The sequence below is a fragment of the Sinohyriopsis cumingii genome, chromosome 4 (assembly GCF_028554795.1).
Source record: "Sinohyriopsis cumingii isolate HCF-2022 chromosome 4, ASM2855479v2, whole genome shotgun sequence".
Taxonomy (NCBI): domain Eukaryota; kingdom Metazoa; phylum Mollusca; class Bivalvia; order Unionida; family Unionidae; genus Sinohyriopsis; species Sinohyriopsis cumingii.
In genome coordinates this window covers 62,898,577-62,921,110 of record NC_142964.1, presented here as the reverse complement: position 1 = coordinate 62,921,110, position 22,534 = coordinate 62,898,577, and the positions used below count along the sequence as shown (strand labels likewise).

The 22,534-nt window shown below is 33.9% G+C and overlaps 1 protein-coding gene across 1 annotated transcript; it reads right to left on the bottom strand.

Annotated features, from left to right (window-relative positions):
- Positions 1–9,508: 9,508 nt before the first annotated feature.
- On the bottom strand, positions 9,509–13,758 carry LOC149801317 (uncharacterized). Its single transcript, XM_089955356.1, has 2 exons — positions 13,614–13,758; positions 9,509–11,365 (listed from the first exon to the last, which is right to left on the bottom strand). The coding sequence occupies exons 1-2, from the start codon at positions 13,690–13,692 to the stop codon at positions 10,602–10,604; spliced, it is 843 nt and encodes a 280-aa protein (XP_089811482.1). The 5' UTR covers positions 13,693–13,758; the 3' UTR covers positions 9,509–10,601.
- Between the last annotated feature and the right edge of the window lie 8,776 nt (positions 13,759–22,534).

Here is a 22,534-nt window from a genome sequence, read left to right as displayed (position 1 = left end):
TCAGCAACCGCTGAAGCTTTCTCAGTAGCTGCAGTGACGGGTTTAAACAGTTTTTTAGTGTCCTCTTCATACTCAACTTGTGCTTCTTGCTGCGCTTGCAAGTTTTTTCTAAATGAGTCTCTGACAGGAAGAAATTTTTTAATTGCTTCTAATCGTTCTCGTGCTATTCTTGCAGTATGAGATTCTGGATGTATCATTATTTTGATATAACAATTTTTTAATTAATATAGCAGCAGAGAGGGCGCCTACCAATATTGGTCGTCTGTGGAAATTAAACAAAAAGTAAATAAACACGTAGAGTACTTTATTTTTCAGCTACCTTTTCGAACTAAGGTTTTATTGATGGGGTTGGTTTCAACAAAAATAAAAACCTCCCAGGAAACGTTTTATTCGTAAAAATCTGGACCTTTCTACGAGATGATTTTATTTTTTTGTTTATTTTTTTTGGTCGGAATTCTTGGCTCTGTTCGCCCTCTCTGCTGCTGAGGAGAATTGTCTTAGGTGACACAATTTTGCTCTCTCTTCAATTACATGCAGTGTTTAAATACGGATGCGCAGTTGTTTGCCAATACACACTTAAGATATTCCCCCACAATTTATAATTTCTATTTAAAAGCAAAAAAGTCGATGTACATACATATGATATGATTCACATTCACATGCTGTGTTAAATGCACTGGTTAAAATAATAACATAATATATCTTCAAAATAACTTTAACTTGCGCTTTAAATGTACAGGACAGGGACAAGGCTGTGTAAAACGTGCTAAGGCACACCTATAAGATTAGTGTTTACACATCGAAATCATATTACGATTAAATGGATCATCCAAAGGGAGTGAATCCAACCAGTTCATTAAAGATAAATTTCAATGGATTGGGAATTTGATTTATCAATCTAAACTAGTTGGTTTCAATATTATAAACGTTATTTCCTTTTATATGGGATTAAAGTACAAATGATAAAATACAACCTTAATAATATTCCAAAGAAGTTCTAATATTCAATGTGTTGATGTGCCTGAAATTTCTTGAACGTGCTAATGCGTCTATGGGCTGAAATGTGGCCATGTGCTAAGAGTCTTTTGATGTCACAATAATGTATTTCAAAATGTTCTTGTCTGAATTCACTATAATTCCAAATTAATGTTTCAGTCCAAGAATATGATTGATGGGCACTATATATTTCCAATGGATAATATTTGAATTAAAAAATCAAGCGGAATGAAAAACTGAGCATAACAATAAGACTGTTACGGAAAAAATGAGCATTCTCTAAAGTAAACAACATTAGCTAAGACACAATAGTATAGTTCGGATCTAGGTCAGCCTCGACTCTAAAGTATTAAAAGTTGTTAGCAAGTTTAAGAATATCCAATTAACAAAAAATATGTCCTGGACTCAGATTCAAATAAAAATGTTTACTTCCATAATAGCATGATCAGAACATTCAATTATATATTCAGAGAGAAATATTAGTTATGTTTTATGTTGCTTACAAAATAAATGTTACTGGTTAGATACAACATGACCTTGATTTTGGAGAAAGTCAGTTACTAAATACAATTGTATATAAGGTATAATCATTAAGAAATTCCAGCAAATAATACAAATTAAATTTACAATAACACCTCCCCTCATAAAGAAAAGCAAAGATCTATGTAATAAAGATTTCTTTCAGCTATTAGTCAAATATACATTTGATTGAAAATCGCATTAGATTAAATCTTATAAAGGACACAAAATACACATAAAGCAATATATTACGTCTATACGCGTGACAGTGCATCTGCCGTTAGATTATCTTTTCCCTTGTTGTGCCTGATGTCAATATTGTATTCATGCAGCATCAAAACTCTACTTCATAATCTCTGATTTATTTAAATTTTATTTCTGATCTTGCTAATGAAACTAAGAGAGTTGTCATCACTGAATACAGTAATTGGAGATGGAGTTGAACTAATAGACAATTCAAAGTTTTGCAAAGCCAATATCAAAGCCAAACATTCCTTATCGATTGTGGAATAATTGTTATGGTGCTTATTTAATTTCGTAGAAAAAAAGCACACTGTATGATCAACTTTATTTTTGTCTTCTTGAACCAATACTTCACCAACACCAACATCGCTTACATCAACATACATTTTAAATAATTGACTAAAATTTGGAGCTGAAAAAACTGGTGCGCTCTTAAATATAGAATGGAACTTATCCAAAGCTTTCTGACATTTTTCAGACCAAAGTGGTTTTCTTTCTTAACAAACTGGTTAGGGATTCAACAATTATGGAAAAATTGGAGCAACATTTCCGATAATATACAGTTATACCCCAAAATGGCCTCAAGTGCTTTTTACTGATAGGCTAAAAGGAATTCAGAGATAGCATTGACCTCAACTGCTATAGATTTAAATTTACCGTGTCCAATGATATGTTTAAAAATGTAACACAAGTACGGCAAAACTCGCTTTTAGATAAATTAACTGTCAAATTTGCAATACTTTGTATATCAAAGAATTTTCGAATGGTATCGAAGTTATCTTTCCAGGTTTCGCTGTAGATAATGACAGCTTATAAAATAAACAACACCAACACGTATAATGTGTGACCGGTTTCGCTTTAATGCTTCATCAGACTGAATTCAACAAAATTCCCATACTTTGCAAGATTTCTCCTTCCTACCTATTGTTAAAGCTGATTCTGAGATCGAACGTCTGCTAAAGGAAACTTATTGGATCCATCGTCTTAATACGGTATATCCAAAAGGTCTAAATTCAAAAACACGAGATTCATTAATCCTTTTCTTTAATTTTTTTATAATATTTTTTTGGAATTATGTCACGTTTTTACAATTAGTTAAGAATATTTTTATATTATTCTACTTTGCAGAATAACTTAATTAGCGAAAGTATAAACTAATATCATAAAACTTTACTAATTCTTTAAAAATGAAAGTGCATTTTTATAGTAATTCTCAATACATTATGATTAATTATTTATACAATACTTGATTGTAAGTATTATACACACCATAATGTTTTATGATATAAATTGATTTCTGATGAAATATTGAACATTCGTCTATAATATATAAAGATATAATATATTATGATTATTATTTTTTTAAATATTTTTTTGAAGGGTTGTTGTTTTTATTTATTGTTTTGTTGTTTTCTTCAAAAAATGTTATATATTTTTTAATATCTTTAATAAATGGTCATTATACATAATACAAATATTAATAAAACTGTTTATCTCTATTAGTCATAAATTATAGATAATGACGTCATCGACGTAAGCGTCACAATTATCTAGACCAGATGTAATCAGTTCATTAAACGTTGGAAAGTACAAGGCGACCCTTTCATTCCATAAGGTATCACTTTATATTGATAAATTCATCTGGAGTCACGAACACCGAAATTTCCTTCCGTGAGTATAATTTGCCAGAAATGTTTCAAAAGGTCAAATGTTGTGACATAGTGTACATTTCCAATTTTTTTTCAAAGCAGTCGTCAATTCTTGGCAATGGAAATGAATCTGTTTTAGTCATACCGTTCACTTTTCTATAGTCTTTGCACATGTATTACCTGATTACTATAAAAGTATACATGGTGAACTCCAGTTACTTTTACTTGGTTCTATGAAATCATTCTCCAGTAAAAACTGAATTTCTTTTCTGAAACATTTCTGTTTGAGAGGGCTCATCCTTTTCAGATGATGTCTCACAGGTTTGGAATTAACAGTTTCATCGTCATGGTAGATTTTATTTGTTCGTGTTGGAACGTCTAAAAACAAGTGCTCATATTCACATAAAAGTTGTTTAAGTTCACTCTTTTCTTGTGGCTATAGATGTGAAAGTTTCTGGTCCAGATTAAGTATTATTTCTGAATTCAGAAGACCGGTTACACCAAAATCAATACAGTTCGATCGGTTAAATCCCACAGTGTGGCACAGTTACAACTGAATTGACTGCATGACTGAGGCAAGAGATCCAGAATTCTACCACCAAGCTTAAAACTCCATTCCCTTGTGTTTCTGCCGTACCTGAATTTCATTTTTACTTGTTCTTAGGTAAGGGATTGACGCAGTATACCATTATTATGTTGAATACATGACTTGGTTGCAAATGAGCCTTAGATCTCATCTGATTGGATTTTCCTACCATTTGACAAGTTGGACAAGATTTGCAGTATTTACAAGCATCACCTTTAATTTTCGGCAATAAAAATGATCCAAGATCTTGTAATAAGTCTTACTGACCCTGACGGAGTTTCATGGGCTAAACCAGAAATTCCTGTATATACAACTCAAGAACAACAATTTAATAGTTCACTGACCACTCGTCACCAGCGGGTACCTCAGGTGGTTTTCATTTTCTCATCAGGACACCGTTTGTAAGAAAATAACAAACATGTACTTATGTGGCTTCAGTTTTGTATTGTCTTTTTCCTCGTTCTGCAACTGCAATTGTCTTTCTTGTTTTTGTAGCTGCATTTATTTCTCACTTTTATCTTTATGAAGTTGAAGCTTTATCAACTCTAGTTCCATCTTGAGTTTTAATTTTAATTCCATTACTTTTATAACAGAAATTGACACAGACTTAGTAATCAAAACCAAAGTACATTTATTCAAAATATTCTTTTCTACCAAATATTGGACCAGGATAAAATTATGTTTTATTTTTGTTTCTTTAAAGAAGCCTTCGCCACAAAATGATTATATTTTCTGACAAGCTGGAACAATGTATTCTTTTTCAAAAAATCTAACCTTTCCTTGGTAGGATTCAAAATAAAGTTATCCACTTTCGATGACATAGTGAAAGCCTGTTGATTTCACTATGTATACCTAAATAATATAACATATTTCATGAGACTTATAAAATTACGAAAAAATTTAAATTTAAATTTCACAAATATATTTTTCAGAAATATTTCTATTACGAATTTATAGTCTTAAACAAAGCAGCAGAAAAGAGCGAAAATCAAAAAGTTTTGTAACATTCAATCAGTAATTTATATCCCTAGAATGCAAAGTGAAAATTTAAAACGAACATACAGTATTGCGAATTAAATCCCAAATAGATATAAAAGTTGTATTGCAAGTCCCAAATGTATAAAAATCAAACTGAATTCCTGTGTTATTCCATAAAAGTTCCAATACTGAACGTGTTGATGTGCCTGTAGTGTAGAATGTGGTAATATACCAATGGCCTGAATTATGATGACATTTTGAGTCTATTGATACCACAATAATTTAACTCACAAATGATTTTGTCTGAAATCGCTATAATTCCTGATTAATGTTATAGTCCAAGAATATTATAGATGAGAACCTTTGTATTTAAAGTTAATAATCTTTATATTGTTTACAAGTAAATGTCTCTAGTCAGGCACATACTGAACTTAATTTTGGACATGGTCAAGTACAAAATACAATTATACATAACATATAATGATGGAGAAAAAAACCTAAGAAATACAAATTAAATATACACAGCATAACTAAAGCATAATAATGACTAAAATCGATTTAAATAAATCTAAATGTTTGAAATACGTCTTGTTATATCCTACCTGACTTGCAGAATGTTAGAAAGGTATGCTAGATAATAAATGGTGACAGTATTTGCATTAATGCTGAGAATAAAGTTTATGATTCATTACGAGTGTTTCTGTTTTTAATAGCTACAAATGAGATTTAAAAATAGCTACGTTATGTCAAAACGTATGATTTACGAGTTACTTTGTTAATTAATATTCAAGTAATCAACTTTTAACATCAATATTCTTATCGTACGTTGTGGGTTTAGCATGTTCCGGAAAGAAAACATCTTGTTCTTTTTATTTAGACCAGTTTTGTCAAGTACGTTATGGGGAAAATGAATATCTTAGGAAGTCCAAGGAAACATATAGTATCAAGATCATCACTGGGGCATCTTGCCGCAGATACGTAGTATCATGTCCCATCCAGTCACACTATCCTGACACCAGACGGACCATTCCTAACACTAACCTCTTAATGCTGAGCGCCAAGCGAGGCAGCTGTTAGTACCATTTGTATAAGTCTTTAGTATGACTCGACCCGGGTTCGAACCCGCGATCTCCCGCATCTAATACGGACAGTCTTGAAACTAATATGACTATCGTGAATGTTGCGAAATGCTTTTGTGAAAATATGTAGACACAAAACAATGCTACAGTAGCATTATACCATAAGTATTGTTGCCGCACAACGCATGTCTTAAGAACCATCCATTAACAGGTTATGGATCTGGGCTGTACATATTTTCAAGAAATGATTGCATGCCTTTTTTTGGACACAAACGACTATACAGATACCTGTAATTTCTTACCTTGAATTTTAAAGAAAAAGAATTTCCCTCAGTTTTCCTCGCTGGCTATCATGGTTATTCGAAAAGGACTTAACATATATTAGGTATTGTTAAAAGAACTTTTAATTCCCTTTGTTATAGTGTATGAGTGATGGCCGTAATATTTGTCATATATGTATACTGTTACGACTCTACGGTCTTAAACAAAGTAAAAGAAAAGAGTAAAAAAAACCGCAAGTTTGTAAAATAAACAAATAATTTATTTCCTTAAAATACATAGTAAAGAATGTTAAAATAACTTACGATATCGCATGCAGTGTCATTACTCATAATCTTGTTATCCAGTGTCACAGTGAAATAATTGTACTTCTGAAGTTCACAGAACTGAAAGCATCCTTCTTGATAAGTCTTTTATATGGCCAGCAATAATGCTTTACATTGCATGTCACTTGTATTTAAAAGCTTGTCACAAAAACTCACACACATTAATTTGTGTAAAGACAATGCAGCAATAATGCTTTACACAGCATGTCACTTGTATGTGAAAGCTTGTCACAAAAACTCACACACATTAATATGTGTAAAGACAAGCCAGCAATAATGTTTTACATTGCATGTCACTTATAAGTAAAAGCTTGTCACAAAAGCTCACACACATTAATATGTGTAAAGACAAGCCAGCAATAATGTTCTACATTGCATGTAACTTATAAGTAAAAGCTTGTCACAAAAACTCACATTTATTAATTTGTGTAAAGACAAGCCAGCATTAATGCTTATCTGCAATAAAATGGACGTTGACTTAAAACCAAACCAAACAAAACAAAACGATGCACAAAAATATATTATATTAATAAAAGTGAGATATCAGTCTTAATGTTGACGCCTAATAACAAACGTTGTACGTTTGAAAATATATTTACAACTTTAATATGTTGTGTTGTCATAAATGTCACTGTAATCACTTCAGTGTTCTTATTATTATAATTATGTAATACTGAAAATAACAGATCATTATCTTTTTACAAAAGGAAATTAAGAAAATCAGTCAGTCAATCATATTTTCATACATTCATATGCACACACATGAATACATAAGCATTAGTAAATACATGCACTTAGCCAAATACATACAAATATACATATGTACAATCACAACTGTCATGGATAAGAATTGAGTCATGGATGAAAATAGTGAAACAGAATTGGAAAGAACCTAACATTAAACAAACATATAAAACAAACAATTAAGATAAAATTAAAATAAAATAGGATCGGAAGAGGGACAAAGGATACCTAAGTACAGAGAAGAACATTTGTATAATCCAACACCCACCTTACTCACCAACACCACATCAACATACAAGCAATGTTACTATTCTTTTTTAAAGTCATCGTTAGCGCGATGTGTCATATTGCTGTGTTCCACAATCATTAACTTTTGACCTTTCAACTTTCATATGAAAAGTATCTACCTTGCATGTGCCAACGCGGTGCGAATACTGGCTTGCTCAAGGTAAGTATAGCCCTGGAGGCTAGGTGATGTAGAATGGATACGATGCGCCCTCTTGTATGTCGTCAGAAGCAACTAATTGAGATCTAAGCTGTGTTGACACAGTTGTTAGTATGTCGATCTCGCAATATGTATACTGTACCTTTGTTATCATTACAGGGCCGTAACTAAGAGCGGATCCATGCGAGAACTGGTAACCCCCATACCCACCCACTTGAAGGAACCGTAATATTTTATAAAGTAGTTGTTTTCTTTGCAGTGAAATAAATAAAAATATGCCCAGAAAACGCTTTAAAATTCCAGGTCCATACCCCCTGCGCCCCAGCCCGCCACGATATTTCTGTATTTCTGGATCCGCCACTGAAAGCTAGCTGTCTTGGCTAATTATATCACAGTGGATAAGCACTATTATTATTATTATTATTCCAGTTAATCAGTCAGTCTGTTTGCTAAACATTGCAAGCAAAAACACACGTTTGAATAATACATCAATAAAACATGCTCTGAAAGCTTAAGAAGCTCTTAAAATCCACATCTAATCCTAAGAACACCTTTTGTAAGCAGCAGTCTCATTACAAGTTTTAAAATACGATGGGTTTCGAGGGGTTTTGACAAACTGGGACAAGTCTGCATCCGAAGGTTACATCAAATATGTATCGTTTCCACAGGAACAAGTTGTCCCGATGAGAACGTACTTAGAAGCATGTGTGTGAGCTGAACCTTTAGGCCAATTAAAAGCATGCATCATCCCCAAAATGAATTAATGCACAGCTCTCATGTTAACAGAGGTGTGAGACCGTCAATCTCATTAAAGCAGCCAAAGACGCGTCGACCGCAAAGTATGCACGAGATGATCTTCAGTATATATAAGTCTGTTGTTTTGATGGAGCAATGTATAACTGTCATTTGTATTCAACAATTTTCCTTCCAGATATGATTTGAAAGAGGTTTTATGGCAGATGCATGACACGAATTTAAATTCATCTTCAGAACTCGAACAAGTGAAACAATGATAGAATCATTATTTGCATACATGTCCTTGTTTGGTGTGTAAAGCGGAAATCAGTAACAAAGAAAAGCTTGGTCGGTGAAAGTGCGTGATTGATTCATTGTTACTAAAATAAGCAATTTCTCCATTGTTAATAATGTATGATGATTCTCTAATCTGCGCGGACAGAATACACAAATCAAAGTTCTGCCCTTTGCATATAAAAACGTTATCAAGTGTATCAAAACTTGTAAATAAAAACACATGACATAGCTGGAGTTATTTTTGAACCTAAAAATTATTACTTATTTCCTGATACTTTGTACACACACACACACACACACACACACACACTTAAAACTGTACCCTTTGAAGTATCATATTAAGTTGGTCTCCTTTGGGTATGACAATCTGACCACACGAGCTATACAGTACTGACAGTTGCATATTTTGATTGATTTGTATAGTAAGTAAGTGTACAAACATGGTACATATTCGTTTGTCCTATTCTCAAGTGGTCCCTAATCTCGCGATATTTACTGTTTCCGTTCCAAATAAATCGTGGCACCATCTGTCGGTCATTAATTGCGGTAGTTTTGTTATCAAGAAGCGTTTGAATTTAAATAATAAAGCCCTTCAACAATGTTTCCTTCTCTGGAAATAAATAAGACAATAATGAATCAGTAGAAAATTTAATTGCATAAAATAGACGGATCACATGCCGCTTGGCTGACTAAAGTCGTCGAGCCGATGATGGATTACAATGATGCAAGCCTAGTCCTATGATTGACCTTTTATATAATCGTTCATTGTCAAAAATACGGTCGACAATAAAGGCTGTTCTACTGAAACCGTGACGTCGACACGGAATGTAGCAATCGTTTGACTTTTTCTGATGATGTATAATAAAGATATGCCAAAATATATACATGAAATTATACCAGTAATTCATATTAATTAATAAATTACAATAAAGGCTGTAATGAATAAATAATAGGCCATTTAAATCATATACTTAACAATCAAGTAACCAAATGAGTGACAAACTATTATGGAAGGGAGATGTTCCAAGAAAAAATCATAATTGTCTTTAGAAATTACGGAATCTACTCCTTTAATAGCATATCCGTAACAGTTTAGAAAGCACTGAATCTATTCCTTACATAGCATATTATTAACAATTTAGAAAGTACGGAATCTATTCATTTAATAGCTTATCCGTAATAGTTTAGAAACTACAGAATCTACTCTTTTAATAGATATTCGTAACAGTTTAAAAAGCACGAAATCGATTCCTTTATTAACATGTCCGTTAACAGATAGGCTCGAGAATATGAAATTCTCGTTTCATGCGACCGTAGTTAGAGTACTGCTTCAAAATTGGCATAATTTAGAATATTTATTGACTACAGGATTAAAAATAGATTATAAAGGCAAATTATTGTCTTTTATTTGTAATTCGTTTCATGTTTATTACCGCTAAAATACATCCCCTGACGGCTTGTACGAGAGTTTTAATGTTTGTCACCAATTAGGCCCTAATATTTGGATCTTGACATCATGGCGGAAAACGTCACAACTGTTTAGGTCGCTCAGATAAGGACATATTAAATGTATATAGCTTTATGATTTCTTTTATATCGGTCTATGCGAAGATACGTTGATCATACAAAGATAACAGAAACATGTAATTATTCAAAATAAATCTTTCAATGAAAATCGTAAAATGCGATACAAATTTTTTAATATTTTATTTTTTTTATTTTTAATCAACCTACCCATAAATCAGGCTGAGATGAATGATGAAAGTGCATGAAATTAGGGTCAACCAATTTTGAATGAAATGAATCCTTTTTAATTGCCATATCAAATTTCCCTTTTCCTTCGGGACCTTGATCAGGAGCTTGAGCAAGGTTTGGGTTAATTTTTGGTTGAATTCCTTTACCTATGTCCTTCTTAAAATCTTTGGATTTCGCTTTTGAATATGGTTCCGGTTCTGGTTCGGGAGCAGGCAGTGGGTGTGGTATTGGATCAGATTGTTTCGGATGTGGATCTGGTATTGTCCGATCCAACATTAGGTTGTCAAAGGGGACGTCTGATGGAGAAATTCCATGGACACCGTGAGGGAAAAATATCCTCATGAATCGTCGGTAAAGAAAAGGAAATTGTCTTTGGAAGAGAATAGGATTTTGTAAAAAGAGACTCCTCAGCATCAGTCTTCGATGCATGCGCCCTTGAAGTAATGCATTTCTACCAAAGAGCGGATCATGGGGAACAATATGATGGATGTGTGGTAGATGCTGATCTATTACAGCCCATGGACTATTGAGTGAGCTTCCGAGATGACGATCATGCTGATTTTCAATGCCATTCCAAAGACCACCCCGTGTTGGAGGAGATGTGACATGTCGATCTGTATTTGGCGCCGACCTTTCCACTGGCAAGGTGACGTTTGTGTCCACCGGTTCGGCAGGAAATCCTATGGAATCAGAATGGATCTTCACTCTAGGATGGTGAGGTACCGGAGGTGGAACTGAATTGTAAAACAGGATTGTTGATCTACACACTGATTGACAAGATAATGCTTTTCACTGAAATATTTATGTGCACTGGAAGTTAATCGATAAGGGATAAATATTTTCTGCAGCATGGGCATTTGATTGTTTCTGTAACTCTTGCATAGTTTTATGTAGATGATCTAAATAAAGTTATTGATTAATTTGTCAATTTGGTTTCTTACATATATAAACTTTGGAGACTTTTTGAACATTTGTCAACTTTTAATGACGAAAACTGTTAGCACAATCAAGCAAAGAAGTACATCAGGTGGACTTGAAAAAACTTGTTTGAAAGCTTGTATGCATATGTATATAACTGGATTAGATTTTCATGACAATGTAGACATTTTTTGGAAATTTTGAACTTTTAGAGCTTAAACGTGTTCATTTTGCATCGAGAGCATACGTTCTTTATAAAGACAAATCTAATTTGCTTTAAAGAAAAGTACTTCATACATTTGGATCCCTGAATCAACAAAACCATCAGATATGTCTGTTTCACGACGGTAAAGTATTTACATCCATATATTAATTAATCTTCTGTCAAATTCTGTCAAAAAACATTTTTCAATAGGCATGTTTGTTTAATGTTGCAATTTTTACTGCTTTACTGCCTTGGGTGGGGTATGGGTAACAAACGACAAACAAAACATTTGTCTATCGAATGCATCCCTATAGCAATATTTTTTAAAAAGGTTTTAAAAGTGTCTTTCATGAGATATATTTTCTATAAAATAGCTGTATCTTTAAAACAAAAAACTCTGTGCATTACTTTATTTTTGTGACCTTCGTCACAAGAGGACTGATTGAATAATTTTGTTGTAAACAATTTTACAATTTTAATGTGACATGCCACCATAAATCATAGCTTCAAATGAAATCCCATAATTGGAAATAATAATAACACGTATTCATCCAAAAACATTCGCTGATGGCACACACACACACACACACACACACTGTGTGGGTGGGTGGGTGTTTAGATAATTTGTGCAAATACTGAATCTTGAATTACACATTTGCATCTGAATAAGTATGCTTTTTGATTCTTATATTTCATTTGTAAAGTGAGGTAAAAGAAGTTCTTTCAGTCCCTACGTATATACAGCGTACTCAAGATATAAGGAAGCGAAAGACTCTAAAAAAATATGGTTGTAACGGAGGTGTGTGTTTATGTGTGTGTGTGTGTGTTTGTGTGTATAGTTTTAACGTAACTTTTAAAAGAAATCAGTCATATTGCTACGATATCAGCAGTATGGCAGTTTATAGCACTGGGGCATCGTGCCACAGACATGTGGTGTCATGTCCCACCCAGTCACATTATCTTGACACCAGGCAGACCAGTCCTACCACTAACCTCTTCATGCTGAGCGCCAAGCAAGGCAGCTGTTGGCATCATTTTTAAAAGTCGTCTCGACCGGGGTTCGAACAAGCGACAACCGCATCCTAAACGGACGCTTTAACCACTTAGGACACCGGAGCATGGCCTATTGGTCACGTGCTTCGTAACATTATCATACGATAGTTCGTTGCATCCGATTTCATGTACTGGAATTAGTAAGAAACAGTGCAGCGTAGAAGATTCTGACTGAAATTTATGGCGAAGGCTTGTCTTCCATTTTCTTTATACCATAGTTTAACATGAAGTTTCATTCACTCAGTCGTTAAATACTTAGAATAATGCAAGGAGTATGTGATCATAGAAAACTGTTAAGAGGAACCTGAAAACTCTACTTAACAGATGGGATAGACAGGCGTAGTGACTAAAAATAGTTTATTAGGTTGCTAAAAATAATTGTTATTTTCACTAAACACAAAGACATAAAGCTGGTTTAACATGAAAACTGTAAAACCATTAATATTTTTATTATTTCCCTTCCTGGACAATTATATTTGAAAAACTATTTTAAAAAACTTCAAAATGAGCAGTTAATGACCTGAAATTATTTACCGTGAGTGCGTCAGTAATTACTCTTTCCCATTTCTATATCAGTTATGATTACTAAGATAATTACTTGATATCAGTACCAAATAAATGCAAAACATCTTTAGGTCACTCTTTGTATTTCCTTCACAGATTTTATTACGTGTTGTGTTTCATTTTAGTCTGCCTGTTGGAAACACGTGACTTAAATCAAAATATATGTAACTGTAAACATGACGGAATTGTTGTATTTTATAATAGGTATTTCTCTGCGATATATATTAATGGCGTGTACTTACATTGTCCATATATTAATTTCGATAGCCACAAAAGAGTTGTAAGCGACAGAATTGTCTCTACATCTGCCAATATGACCATCTTTCTCAGATTTCAAACATCTCACCTTCCTTCAGTATTTTAATGTGCCATATATATAATGAGCAGTTTCAGTGACGTTTACTATTAAATAACAAATGAAAACCTTCCGCTAAATGGGGATTTCCCAGACGTGAAACGTTGCTTCTAATAGTCTCAGTATTCATAATCAATCAAGTTAGGCATACATAAGGCGTTTAAAAATAGTTTTTTTTTTTTTTTTTTTTTTGTTGCTTATACCAGCTGTTCTATTATTAGAACTTGATATGTATCTTTATTACCACGAATAGTCACTAGTTTCAGTGATATGGGAAGAGCCAAAGTTTATCTGCTGGAACAAGATAATACCACTAAGTATAATCATTTGAATGTCATCAACATAAGCCGTTCGATGGCACGCATGTGGTCAGTTACACTCCTTAGCACAGTGACTTGCGGAAACGTGACGGTGCTATTTGACACGGTATCTTAGAGAAATATTATTTACGCTTAATTAATATAGGATTAAATGGTCATGGCTGGGTATTTCTTGGAGGACTTTATGTTAACTTTGTGAGCAACTTAGGTGAAATTTACAAATCGATAAATACCCAACCATGATCATTTGATCTTTATAATTCCAATTCACTTCCTATAAACATCAGATCAGCAGATTTAATCAACAAAACATTCACTTTTATCTAGATCTAAGTTTTCTCTCAATATCCTCCTAACTGCGATAGAATACATAGCCCGTTCTTCGCTAGCCAAGATTCGTCGATCCTTTTATACAGTAATATGAGGAATAATGTTATAGCTGGTCATGCCAGTGATATATTTTTATGATCATTATTTTAATATATAAAAATATATTTAAATAAATGGTTGTTGCGTTTAAAAATGGACATTCCTTTTTCCCCGAAAATTAAGCTTGCGTATGGCACGTGTTGTTATATCAACGTTGTTTTTATTTTCTACGCATTCCGATCATTCAAAAGCAAAATCGTATCCATTTTTAGTAGATCCCTTGTTTGACATATGACTCTGACCTTTAATAACCGCTGCTGTAACATTTTGTCTAGGTGAAATGCAATAACTTCAGAAGATTGGCTTGTAAAGCCTACCACATGCCTTCGCCGGCAAAAAGGATGAGTGGTGGAGTGCAGGAAGGTCTGTTCAGCTGCATTGTTTAACTTATAATGGTCCATTTTAATCTCTGGTTTGTACATTTTGATTGGAAATCACAGGAGTGGGTGGGTGGGTTTTTGTTGTTATTATTAGGGTTTAATGGGTTGATATAGATAAAACTTCACATCAAAATGACATGAACACAGGGAACCAAAAGTAGTCCACAGAATTTATCGATGTGTAAAAACTTCCAGTTCAGTATCACGTGACCGTTTACATCCAATCAAATTGCAGAAAACGCGTTCAATTCATAAAAATTGGAATTATATTCAGTTAAAAGGAATATTTTTACCCGCAGTTTCATTGGTGGGAAAGATAGGACGGTATAGAATATTCGTTTCTGCAAATGTTTTTAAAAATACTTCGTAGAGAAGGAACAAGCAAAAATAACTATTGAACGATGTAAATAAAAAAATTGATCTATTACTGGAACAAATTATATACAACAAATCCCCATCCAAAAATAAATCATTCGACAAATTTGACAATTCGTTTCTCTGAACATGTTTTTTAATAAGTGAAAAGATGTATCTATTATTCTGTGGAATTAGTACTAAATAAATGAAGCGATCATGTAGATATACCTTCTAAATGTAAGTCAAACATATACAGTCAATGGTTTAAACTAACTGCGGTAAATGTTGAGAATATTTGAAAAAAGAAAATGAATTTGATATATTTGTAAATGGGTATGGAAATATAGGACGTAGAAAACAACGTATTTGGAACAGAAACACAAACCAGTTTGAATCACCGAAAGAGAGAGGAAAAGAAATGTTGTCGTTTTAATCATCTTTGAGCACGGTGGCCCTAATGACCAAAAATATTAAATAGGCGCAAATATTGTTCAAAATGAATGTCATCACAAATTACAAAACATGGCAGGAAGTTATACTTATATATATAATGTTTAATTATCTCAGGAAGTTCGAAACTATCTGCATATTTTGCAAGCTCAGAATGTTATTTATTGTTATTTTGAAACTATCATCGCAACATTTGTGTGCAGAAGCACATGTGCTGATCTAACTTTGAGAGACCTCTCCTCTCAAGATGAAGACGAAGGCAAAGTATAAAAGCAAAAGGACATACAATGATAGATATTTACCGAGGGCACATGCGAAATAGTGCAACAATTAAAACACACCATTAACGGCATGCATCGCCGAACTCAATATATTATCCTTGCTCAGTAAAACAAACACATTTCATCAAGGATTTTCATGTACCATAAATCAAGTCCATATTTTAGATGGGAACAAAGTGCATACATTTACTTTACCATACCTTGAGGATAGTCGGAAACATATTGTATGAATTAAAATAAAAAATACAGCACATATTTCACGACGAAAGTGTTACTTCCATGAGAAGAACATGACTATAACCAAAGTTAAAGTCTTACCATTTAACAAAGAAGAACTGATGTCCAGCACATAATGCTAGCATACATCTCTTCTATTTTCGTCCGAATATTTAAAGGTAAATATAAAGTGCTTATCCCTTCCAACGGAGCTTCACTTTGACCCCTTAAAGATGTTATAATTTCTGTTGCCATGCTAGAGAAACTAACATTTCATCGAAAACATGTTATGCGCATACCTTGAAAATCTTTCACTCTACCAGTTGTGCCTCTTTGTAACTGTTGTAATGACCATTAACGTTGTATGAAACATAAATGTCTGTAATAAACATGTATCAAAGTTAGAGACTCCAGCAAATACAAATAGTTAACACCGTTCAAGTACTGTTAGTGTCATTGATCTGAACTCAGAAAAATGAATGATTTATCGGTTTCATGTCTCAGTTTCGTAGATACCTGCCTAAATCTCTGGCTATATAACCCTAACAAAATAGCATTATAGTTGGTGATATACACCCTGTAGTTATTGCTCGGAGTGGCTTTAACTGTTGAGTTGTGTTTCAACCATTTGACATCTTTACTATCTTCTTTGTCTCCATGTGCAGTCATTCCCTCTTGGATTTTATTTATGTATATTTCTAGGTTGTCAAAACGATCAGAAATTAAAATGGTCACGGTTTCATTCTCATTGGATTATGTAATGCAGGGCTCAGGAAAACTACTAGTCCTGACCAGGTTAGTATTGGCTGGGCCGAGGAAAACTTTACTACGTTCTCATTCCTGGGCTGAATAGATCATAAAATCATAACTTTGCGACATTCTCTGTCTTTTAACTTCTCCCTCATTTAATTCGTAAAGCTGTGCTATAGCTCGTTGAAAATGAAAGTGATGACACATAGATTACTGGAAAGTTTCACTATAAATGCGAATAAAGTGTGTGTGTGCGTGTGTGTGTGTGTGTGTGTGTGCGTGCGTGAGTGCGTGTGTGTGTGTGTGTGTGTGTGTGTGTGTGAGTGATATTTGGATGTTTAACGTGGCTTTAACTTGTTTTCAGTCATATCGCTACGATGTCTGCAGTGTGCAGTTTATAGTGATGTCTAGCACTGTGGCATCATGCCGCAGACATGTGGCATCATGTCCCACCCAATCACATTATCTTGAAACCAGGCCGACCTGTCCTAACACTAATCTTTTAATGCTGAGCGCCAAGTGAGGCAGCCACTAGTACCACATTTTATACGTCTTTGGTATGGCTCGGCTGTGGTTCAAACCCGCGACCTCCCGCATCCTAGGTGGACGGTCTAACCACTTAAGCCACCGGAGCAGTCAATTGCAAATAAAAATAAGAAAGGGCTATGTGGCCATACATAATTTTTCAAGTTAAAAACATTGTCTCAAATATATTTATCTAAAGATTCATAAATTACTACGTAACATGGCAAATTAATTTGCATACATATTTGAGAAATTGTAGTTGCACACATAACCCTTTCTGAGTGGTATTCAGTTTCTATGACTAAATCCGTTTTAATCTTATTAACGTTTGAAGCCTAAAGTTAATTTCATTGTCAATTGCTTGCAGCGTTATCCTTGAGTTGTGTTGTAGTCTTTATGATTGTACCGGACACTTCGCATCCACCTTCGATGTTATCCCTCAAGGACACTTGGCCTCTGGCGACGAGACTTCGTCGTCCGTGTGCCTTCGGACATGATTTTGCTATTTTTATTGTGTATGCTTTTCAAAATATAAACACCACTATCCTTTAGTCTGGAAGTATGCATTTACCGAGCTCAGAAAGGTCGTTGACATGAGCACAACCTCATTTGCTCATTTTTCATTGGCTTAATACAAGATTCATTATTGCTAGTGAAAACATATACTGATGATAGCATGAGTCCTTGGAACCACACTGAAGAGCACAATAAGAAAAAGACTAATAATTCTAGATGATGAACCTCGTCGTTCAAGAGACAGTATTAGATCATATAATATCTTCAATGATTTTGCACATTTTTGTCTCACTGAAATTTTATTTCATGTCAAGTAGCGACTTCTGTAACAGCTTTTGTAACAATTAAGGTTAAATGTATAAAAGAATCAACAATAAACCAACAACAAAACAATCTGTACACATATATTGATTTATTAAGAATTTATTCCTTGCATTCTGGTTCCTGCTTATTTTTTGTTGACATTTTAAAAATAACATGTCTGAATGTAAACAGACTAAGTGCAGAGACAAACCTAGATCAAATGATTGAAATCGAGTGAAGAATGTAATTTCGTTTGATATCAAGTAATTATCTTTCAATTTATTTTGCAACTGTATACATAATCAATGAAAAGAAATATACTAACCAATGATGTCACGGTGTGTCACGGTGATATGTACAATTTAGTATATACAGCACTGACAAAATCTTAATGTCTTCTTGATTTGTTTTCCATCAGTCTTTTTCTAATTAATATGAGTCCAATGTTTGCCTGTTATATCTTGGTATATTACATTTGTAAGTGTGCTAACATCTATAAGAAATCTTCAGCTCTATAGAAAGTAAGTTATTGTCAATTTTTTGTTTAATAAATCTTTGAACAGTTGTTCTTTTTCTGCTTTGTCTTCCATAATTCTTTTACCATTTGCACTATAATGGTTCTATGAATGGAATGGAATGGATTGGTTATCAGGAAAGGTGGAAAACCAATACTTAGATGATAAACATTTCGCAATCTATTGGGACGCAATTTGAATTAAACAACCAATTAAAAATATGGTTTCAGTTTTCCACGCGTCAAATGGCATACAAACTGTAGAAAATGCCGATGTCGGTTGACAACAGTAGCTGATAAAGTGACAGTACTTAGCCACATATATTTTGTTTATTTCCAAAACCACTATGGGGATAGAGAAAATCGAAGCTGGACATTGGGGTGTTTTGAAAATCATTTAACACTACTAGACTAAACCTATTTTTGTGTTTCACAATTACAAGAAAAAATTTAAAATTATTAGACCTCTAATATTATGTGCGTCACCATTAAAAATCAATAATTAGCAACACTAATTTGACATTTTTGCGTATCATGCGTAATGGCACGACGCTACATTTATTTAATTCAACAGTTTACAGACATTTCATGCAAATATTTTACGAGTATAGCATGAATACAACAATAGCTGTATCAAGAGATATTGATATTTTTCTTGCAATTTTTCTTTGGATGAAAGTATGGTTGAAGCTGTTGCACAATAGCAAGCGCAAAATTACAATTCTTATTTATTGATTTCAAATATGGGGAAAAGATACACTGAAATGCTTTGGTAAAGATGCTGATTGACAGATTATATTTAGTAATTATAACATTGAAATGAACGGAATCAGTCATGATGGAAAGATGGTAAAAACAGTGCAGGACGAGAGATGACTGTTATGGACATGATGTGGATATATACATAAACTTGTATCTCTCTCAACTTGCTGTACAAGTGGGGGCTATTGTAAACGTTTAGAGATTAAATACTGATTAGGCAAAAACATTGGTATAATTCATAGAAAACAAAGTTTGATTTAAAAGAGCACATTGTGACTTGGTATATAACTAATTTAGATTTAACCACATACATTGTAAATTTGGCAACTGAAATCAAGAATATGTTTAAAAGGATTGTAAAAACGGCGCAAATTGTCTAGCATCAGGCACGAATTTCTGAGAAAATGTCTAAATGAGTATTCAATATTCATATAGTTTCCAATCGAGTACCTGTTAGCGCATGACATTTTATCAGATACAATCATACATCAAACATATTGTGGTGGCATAGGGAAAAACAAGCTTATTATTCATCATTGCTTTAATAATTGTTTCTAATGAATAGCGTAGATTTTTACCTGCAGACAAATATCGACAGAAACAAAAAAATGACATGCATTCTGCTACTACTGTAGCCATTAGCATGTAGTGAGAAAGCTGATGAGGTTTACGATTGGCACATCGACAAATATGGATATTGGAGAAGTTTTAAAGCTAACCATTCCAGTTTCTTTTATCCACCTCCTAAATGACTACGTCATAACTTCTAGCAGATAAAATTGGTACTCAATAAATAGCATAAAAGCATTAGCTATCTCTTTAAAATATAGCTCGTAAAGCATTATATGACGTGGGGGGCTACATATTAGTAAAGACTAGTCCTCGGAATTGTACTGAGATGCATGTTTACCACTGGGATAAATCATATCTCTCCAAGCGTTTGAACGTTTCAGCACCGCTCTTTGATGGTTAATGCAGTCACAACTCGGTGCCACTGTGCATCAAATTTTTTAACTGAGTAAAAATTGCACTCGGTTGAATTATCTGTTCCACGCATTGGAGTTAGATGGAGCTGAAAATGACGTAACAGAACACAAAAAAGTCCTGGAAGAAATGCACTGAAAACTGCACATTTTAATCTCAATTCTGATTATAACCGGTATTTTATAGTAAAGCAGGTTTGGATAGGGCAACATCAGATCTTGCAATGTTCCTCAATAATGTCAGCCAAACCAGTTACGCATTTTTAATCTTTCTTCACAAACACACGAGTGCTGAAATCTGGATAGACTAATACCGCCCATGAAAATTTAACCATATATAATATGCACACTGTCAAGACACATGGCGTGGCCCAAACTGAAACCAGCAAGAGATATATACGAACAAGAGAAGGCTGTAGAAATGAATGTTAGGATGTTTTACTGGGCAATTTATATCTACTAGCAGAAATCGAAAAATGAAATTTAGTCGATGGTGAAATAGAAATCTACATATGACCATGGAAGCTTGGTGTTCACCGCAAGAAGTCTTAGGACAAGTATCGAAAGTAACGAATTCAGATAAAAGTTTTTGTTACAATATTTTCGGTAGTCTATAATTTCCGCAAACGAAAACATCGCAATAAAGTATTTAAAATAAAGCAAAACATGCAGACTGTATATGATCTTCGAGAATCATCTTTAAACGGCTGGTGAATGCATTATACCCAGACTTCAGAGCCGGACCACTGTTCCAGTTTACCCCTGTCTAATCTCCAGATCAGTATTGAAAACCAACCTCCCATGTCACCGTTTAAATGTGGTAATAATGACCACATATTTTACAGCAAAGATTTATACCAGATGTGGCAGTCTCACTGCCTCGATTCTAAAGAAAGCAATTTCTTTCAGCTTTAGTCGAAATTCGCAAGTTACAATGATATTCGTAGGCAATACCAAAATTGTTAATCTAATTTGACTTTTCTCAATGTCGAACCGACTGGGTGTAATGATAAAGGTCAGAAATTGTTGTGTGATTCATTTTAAAAGAACACATAATTTTTTTTTCTTTAAGGGCACGTCCTCGAGGGCATTCAAAGTCAAGCAAGGAGTAGGACAAGTATTTTAATGTTGTGATAATTTCTCTATAGAGGATCTAGAATCGACAAAAAATGGCCTCCTTCTCGAAGAGATTCGAAGTCCGCGTGTTTATCTTGCAGGATCCTCTTCAGGCTCTAGGAAGCAGAATATACTATATGAGCCCTTCTGCATATCGTAAGAGGCTACAAATGGAGGCAACGTGTTTACCGTAAGTTGCGTCCCATGTCGTTGGAGGCGAGGATCCTATTAAGAGAGCAAAGAAGAGACAGACAAACTTAATTTCTGCTACATGGGTAGTCGTAATCGGCTACTCAAGCCAAGGTTCAGGGAATATGCTAATGTCCGATTCAATTTCACTGCTTTAAAGATTTGGAATGGTCACCATTATGATCAGGGAAACATACACTCTTACTATGCGGATCCGTACTAAGGACATGGTCAATAAAGTAAGTGGCAAGGGTTAATCGAGGAAGGATTATAATGTCAAGCTGGTTCCCTCATCCACACTTACATGTTGACACTCAAATGCATCACTTTGTCATCATCAATCAAAGCTGATTTCCTGAGCATCGCAGTGGACCTTTCATTCCAAATATATTTGGTGCTTGAACTGTCAGAACACAATGGTCACCACAATGATGGCTGCAAAAGAAAACAAGATTTAACCGCAAATATCTACACAATAAATATTCTGCTTAAAACAAACGACTCAGTAGCTGTTGGCCTTCAGGAGATTGTTTGAAAAGAAAACAACAGATTTAATCTAAACAATTTCCTAACCAACGAAACATTTCAAGAAATACTGATTAAGCCACTGGAAAAGCGTCCATCACCGTAAGTAACAAAACTCGTCGCAAACAATTTAACATCAGTACTAAATGATATATATGCTCCTGTGTCATAATACAACGTTATGACACGCTG